At 41.6% G+C, this 7,097-nt stretch overlaps 1 protein-coding gene across 15 annotated transcripts in view; it reads left to right on the forward strand.

Moving 5' to 3' along the window:
- Window positions 1–2,898, forward strand: part of Crem (cAMP responsive element modulator) — a 72,972-nt gene extending 70,074 nt beyond the window's left edge. For 12 of the 15 annotated variants that reach the window (XM_028782655.1, XM_028782659.1, XM_028782657.1 and 9 more), the window contains one exon: window positions 1,764–2,147. In XM_028782655.1, the coding sequence (XP_028638488.1) occupies window positions 1,764–1,908 (145 nt within the window). In that variant the 3' untranslated portion in view covers window positions 1,909–2,147. Of the gene's footprint in view, window positions 1–1,763; window positions 2,148–2,169 lie in introns of those variants that run through there. The other 3 variants (XM_028782668.1, XM_028782670.1, XM_028782669.1) reach the window with 1 other exon arrangement.
- The last annotated feature ends 4,199 nt before the right edge of the window (window positions 2,899–7,097 follow it).

Below are 7,097 nucleotides of genomic sequence, written 5' to 3' on the forward strand. Positions count from 1 at the left end.
CCATTTGGACTACTGTAACCCCTGCTTTCCCGAGCTCCATTTACTTTGACATGTTTTAGTTTTTAACTGTCCAGTTGTCCAGCCCGTGGTGAGTTCACAGGGTGAGTACAGCCCTCTTGGCTAGGAACTAGGTTTTATTCTTTTTCCTGCAGCCCATCAAGATTTCAACATTCGTTTTCTGCTGACTTGCTTTGCATGAGGAAAGAGAGATCCATTTCATGAGAGTCAATTCTTCTAAAAATACAGCACTTGGCCATGTCTGTTGTGTGTGTCACAGTTGGAGGATGGCATTGCTGAATGACATTGCAGTGACTGTTACCTACTCATGCAACATTACCTTTGTGAATTCAGTTGAGTGACAGTGACTGGCAATTTCTGAGAACTAAGTACTCCCATATAAAGCTTTATCAGAGGGCCTCTCCTTAGAGCAGTTAAGTGAAGTAGCCTCTATCCTGTCCCACTCTGAAAAAAAGGAGAGAGAAAATGGGGACAATATTAGGTATTGTTTACTGGAATCACGCATAAAAGTGACTAGCTTATCTTTGTTAGTTTCAGTTATTTGGGTGCTGGTTGGTCTGTTCTTTTGCTTGGTTTGCTTAAAGTGCTGTAAAATGTGTTCAATGTAAATTAAATGCATGTGGTTAGAGAACTGCATAATAGTTCTTTTCAGTTACCTAGTAGCTTCCATTATCATAAATTTGTCTGTTTATTTATTTATGATAGGCTCCCATATACCCCCAACTAGCTTTGTTCTTGTAAGGTAAATGAAGCTGGCTCTGACTTTTTAAAAAAAAATATGTGTATGTGTATTTGGCCTGAGTGTATATCTGTGCAACACTTGTATGCCTGGTGGCCACCCTGGAACTGGAGTTACAGACAGTTATGAGGCAGCATGTGGGTGCTTGGGATTGAATCTTCCAGGACCTCTGGGAAAGCACCCAGTGTTTGTAATCACTGATCTCTCTAGCCCCTAGTTTTGTACTTATGGTTCTGCTGTCTCTACCTCCAAAGTGCCAGGTCTACAGACATGTACCACCATGCCAGCTTCCTTTTTCATATTTGTAATTGTGATATTCTAACATTTGTCAGCTTAAATTGTCTGCATTGTTTTGTGTCATGTTATACCATTCTATAATTTTCACAAGCAGTGCCCATTTTCCCTGGGTGCATAAACATCCATGTGTTTTATTTATTGTTATAATTTATCTATGTTGTATTTTCTAGTCAGGTTTTTTTCTGACAACTGTGCTTGTTTTGTTGAGATTTAGTCTCAAAGTACACAACTGTTCAATATTGGCATTTGAGACTTCATAGGACTCTTATACTCATTTTCATTAAGTGACATTTTCTTGTGGTGATGTGCGTGTGTGTTTTTTGACAACCAAAAATTAACTGAGAGGACTGAAAGGCTCTGCGAGTATTGTAGCAGGGATTCTGCTGAAAGGCTCTGTGAATGTTGCCGTAGGGATTCTGCTGGGCATGTGGTCCTTTTGTTGTTGTTTATTGTACACAGAGGGTCATTCTCAGCGTGGCATGGATGGCTCAAGAGAACACTGTTTTCAAGAAGCTACCAGTGCTCTTCCTTTGCTCTGTTGTTTTCTACAAGTCATATGCTTTGTTCTGTTTGTTGTGCAGCTTTGTATAACTTTCCTCAGATTGATTGGCTGTTGACTGGGTAGAAGGGGTGGGGGGATGTTCACGGAGCCATTCTGGATTGTGCTGGGAGGTTGTTCCTGTTGTCATTTGCCTTGTGTTGCTTCCAGGGAAGCTGCCCGGGAGTGTCGCAGGAAGAAGAAAGAATATGTCAAATGTCTTGAAAATCGTGTGGCTGTGCTTGAAAATCAAAACAAGACCCTCATTGAGGAACTCAAGGCCCTCAAAGACCTTTATTGCCATAAAGCAGAGTAACTGTGTTTGACTTGGACCTTGTTGACTGTGAACTCTTATCGGGGCAGGTGATGGCAGAATCCTTATAATGGCCATGTGGACTTGTAGATGGGTCTCTTAACTGTTGCTTAAGAATACAAGTCTGCTGTAGGGTGTGAGTTGGGAATTCTGTTCTCAATTCCATGGGTTGGAATTCAGCTCTCTGCACATTACCAAGCTTGCTCTATTGCCAATAGCATGCAACATATGTTTTGTTTGCCCTTTTGCTTCTACTTTTTCCAGGGAAGCTGCTAAAGAATGTCGACGTCGAAAGAAAGAGTATGTGAAGTGTCTGGAGAGTCGAGTTGCAGTGCTGGAAGTTCAGAACAAGAAGCTTATAGAGGAGCTTGAAACCTTGAAAGACATTTGCTCTCCCAAAACAGATTAGTAGAAATATTTAACTATGAACTGATTACAGCATGTACAGTTGCTTTTGAATGCAATACAATATATAGCCGGCAAGAATTATGGCTTTTTCCTTTGTATCATTCATCTAACTTTCTAAAACTAACATTCCTAAGATGCTTCATTGTATTTAATTTGCTCTTACCTCTAAGGTCAATTTTTTAGAAGAGACAAACTGTAAAAAAATGTATGTAACAAATTCTTAAAATGAAATATTTGTAAGACTTGTTCCAGTGCAGCATATTTGCAGTTCCCAAGTCTCCCTGTCATGAATAGTGTCCTATGCAATAAAAATTTTGCAGGTTTTAAGAATCATTTTAGGGAAGGATGATCAGAGGCAGTGCTTCTCTCCAGTAGTATGATAAAATCAACCCACAGTGATACCTCAGGAAAGAATGAAAGGAAGTATATCCTGATAACATGGCTATATGAGAATAGCCTAGAAATGAATTTGTGCATTTATAGATTTTTATAATCGTCACTTTGTAAAGAAAATATTGTATTGCTGTCCTTGGGTGCCACAGTTAAAGACAGTTTTCAATAGAACCATGTTGGTTGCTCTTTGTACTATGTGGTGTTTATTTAAGCATCTGAACATTTACTACAGCTTCCTAGTATGTGTAATCCTACAGAAGTTTGTGCTGCTTTGCTGTTATCTAATGAAAGAGTCAACATATTTTTATTATTTGGTATGAGTTCCACAAGTATGAACTTATTGCTATACTGGGTCAACCTTGCAAATACTGGACCATTTCATCAGAGGACAACTGCAGTGCTCTAGGGACAGAGTTCAGTGTGGAGCACTTGCCTGGCACGAGCAAGGCTACATGTTCAATCAACAGCACTGTAACAAAACTGAGTGATAGTGTTTGAAAGGGAAGACCTAGAGCTCTGCACATGGGATGAAGGGCAGAGGTAAGAGTCAGCCTTTGTGCTGTACTAGGCTTCCTGCTGATGGTCTGGAGAGTTTCTGCTGATGGCCCTCCATTGTGAATTCTTGCAATCTCAGGAATGTTAACATTTTAAAAACAACCTAAGGTGTCATTTTTGATTTCACAACTTAGATCAATTTTGTTTTGCTTTTTAGAATGTAGCTATGTACATGTATCATGTAGGTCCAGGCTGGCCTTAAACTCACAACTTTCTTGCCTCAGCATCTGAGTGCTTGGATTACAGATGTGGGCCAGAACACCTAGTTTGATCAAGTATTCTTTTATAAACTACTACTTTCTTTTTAATTACCTGTGTGTATGTCTATGTGTATGTGAATGCCGGTACCCAAGGAGGCCTGAAGCATCAGGTTCCCCTGGAGCTAGAGTTATAGATAGTTGTGAGCCTCCCAACATGGGTGCTGGGAACTGAACTCAGGCATTTTGCAAGAGCAGCACATGTTTTAAACGACTGAGCCATCTCTCCAGCCCCATGATAAAATATCCTTATGCCAGAACATTCAAATGAAATTCATTACAATCGGGATAGCTTTGTTGCTAGTAGTATCCATAGTTTGTTTTTATAAGGAAAAGACTGAAGGTATAAGCTCGCATCCCTAACCCTATTCTGCTGTGTTATCTTTCTCTCACCAGCAGATACTGATTGGACTGCAGGCTAGAGTCACTTTGTTGCCTGTGGCTGACCTCTGATTTGTTAAGAAGCTGCCCACCTTCCTTCACTATCAACATGGTTGATAGTGGATCTGGTAGTGAGTAGGAGGTGGTTTGGCACCCAGTTGCCATTTCCAGTGTGTCTTTTCCTTATCTATAACTTCCAAAATGTAGGTGTCTTGGTTTTGTTTCTGTTGCTGTGATAAAATACCCTGACTGAAACAACTTAGGGTAGAAAGAGCTTACTTTAGTTCACAATTCCAGGTTGGATAAACCATCAAAGCATGGAGGTCATGGCAACAGGAATTTGAAGTAGCTGGTCACATCCACAAACATGAACACACACACACACACACACACACACACACACACACACACACACGGTGAGGGGAGGGAGAGAGGTAGGGAGAGGGAAAGAGAATATACATAACTGGTTACCAGTGTTCAGCTCATTTTCTTATAAAATCTAAGACTCAAAACCAGTGACTGGTGTGCATCTATTAACAGAATCAAGGTAACCTTCCACAGACATGCCCACAGGCCAGCCACATCGGGACAGTATCTCACTGAGACTCTCTCCACAGGCGAATCTAGACTGTGTCAAGTTGACAATTAAAACTCACCAGCATAGGGGTAGAGATGTGCCTCAGCAGTTAAAAGCACTTGATGCTCTTTCAGAGGACCTGTGCTTGGTTTCCAACACCCATATGGTGCTCAAATCTGTTTATAACTCTAGCTCCAGAGGGCCTGATGCAGTTTTCTGATCCCTATGGACACCTGACATGCACGTGGTGCACATACATGCATGCAGGCAAAACATTCATTCACAAAATAAAAATAAATATATCTTTGAAACATCCTAGCCGTCATAGTAGAAATACCAATTTGGGCTTTATTCTAAATTATTTTTCCTGTGGTGTCTCAGCTTCAAATTTCTTTTATCTCCTTTCTGTGATTTCTTTTATGGTCAGTTGAGGAGACAGTACAAAAAGAAATGGGAAAGGAAAGCCCAGGTTTCAGGTAAAGCAGACTGCATCCCGTGGCCAGTGCAATTGTGTGCTCATGGTTAATATGGCAAGACATAAGAATTGGTAGACCAGATGTGGGCCTGTGAGGCGTTTCGAGTTAGAGATTCAGGTGGCATTAAGGAGGAGATGTTATGGAGGAGTTTGATTTTGACCTGGGAGTGCCGGGAGGAGTGATTCCAGATGAGTGCAGAACCTACATTTCACCTCAAGCCGGGTGTCAGGGTTCAAGGAGGTGATAATGTTAGCACTCCTACAAGACTTGGTTCCATTCAGAAAATAGGGAGGTGAATGTGTATGAATGCATATATGTGATTTATAGTGTCATATTATTTCAGAGGGTGGGACTATTCAGCCACTCAAGGCCAGTGGCTTAAATAGTAAGGATATATTTTTTTTATCTCACACAAAAAAGTACACAATCAGGAGATCCCACAAGTTGCTTAATTCAGTCACTTAACAGTGGAATTTGGCTAGAGTCTCCTCATCCAGCCTGCCGTCCTTTGCTGGTTCTTGATCCTAATGTTGATGGCACACTCCCAGGCAACAAGGCTAGAAAGGGCAGGCACTCTCAGCATCTACGCTCTTGTCTTTTCTTGTTTGTGAGACAGGATTGGGTCTGGAAAAGATGTAAATAAGCAACTAGGAACGACTTCTGTGGGTTGATAAGTGCTTAAAAGCATTCATAAAATTAAGGACAGCTTGGGAGGGATCTGGGATTCAGGCCAAACTCTCAGAGATGCACGGGAACTCTTGTTCCTTCTCATCTATTTTTTTTTTCTGTAAACCAAGCCTTTGCCACTTATACAGAACCATCAGATGTTGCCTGTTGTCTCCCAGAGAACAGAATGAGTGGTAATTTGGAAGCTTTTCATGAACATTGTATATCCTGTACTTCAGTGCCATCTAGAATCCAGAACCGTGACTGTATCTATCTCCCCACCCATCTTAACAGGTTTAGAATCTAGGTTATGGGTTGTACAAAGGACTCATTCTGGATTATGAGATTACAGCATGTGATTGTGTTATTCAATTGGGCATTTTATGATGGTAAGTCCCATATGATGGAAGGACACAGAAAATGCATTTATGTGCAGGTGACTATTATACTTGTCCCACATTGAGAATACCAGTGTCATCATACTTGCCATAGGTGGCTGCAGTTTTATTGCCTGGTGCTGTCTCTCTCTTTTTAAAATTTTTTATTGATTATTTTATTTATTTACATTTCAAATGTTATCTCCCTTCCTGGTCTCCCCTCCACAAACTTCCTATCCCCTCTTCCCCTCCCCTGCTTCTATGAGGGTGCTCCCCCACCCACCTACCCACTCCAGCCTCACCACCCTAGCATTCCCCTAGGCATTTCCCTAGGCATTTCGGCTTCACAGGATCAAGGGTCTTCCCTCCCATTGATGCCAGATAAGGCCATCCTCTGCCCTTCATGTGTACTCTTTGGTCTGTGGTTTAGTCCCTGGGAGCTCTGGGGGGGGTCTGGTTGGTTGGTATTGTTGTTCTTCCTATGGGTTGTAAACCCCCTCAGCTCCTTCAGTCCTTCCCCTAACTCCTCCACTGGGGACCCTGTGCTCAGTCCAATGGTTAGTTGCAAGCTTCTGCAACTTTATTGGTCAGGCTCTACCTGGCGCTTTCTTTATCTTCCACGTGTATAAATGTTCTTCATGTACTCTTTGTTATGTTCAGTGCACACTGTCTTCTATGTGTCTAAAAGGCTCTTAAAACCAACACTTTTTTTCTTGCACATACCATAGTTTGGACATGGAAGGTAAGCATAGGTGTCGCCACTTGGCTCTCCACAGTATATCCGATTTCATTCTGCTTTATTGTAGCAGCTCCTTGTTTCTAGAAACTCAAATGAAATGTGCCTTAATTGTTTTTTTTTTTGAGATCGCTCATGTCCTAGTTCTGTTTCTGTTGCTGTGGTAGAATATACTGACAAGAAGCAACTGTGAGTTGAAAGAGCTCATTTTATCTGGAGTCCAGGTTGTACTCCATTAAAGCAGGAACACCAAGACAGCAGGAGCTTGATGCTGTCCTGTCACAACAGAGAGAGTTCCTGGCTGCTACTGCAACCCCTCACTTGAGACTATCTGCCCAGGTTGTATCACATTGACAATTAAAAGGA

This window comes from Grammomys surdaster, unplaced genomic scaffold (assembly GCF_004785775.1).
Source record: "Grammomys surdaster isolate TR1022 unplaced genomic scaffold, NIH_TR_1.0 834, whole genome shotgun sequence".
NCBI lineage: Eukaryota > Metazoa > Chordata > Mammalia > Rodentia > Muridae > Grammomys > Grammomys surdaster.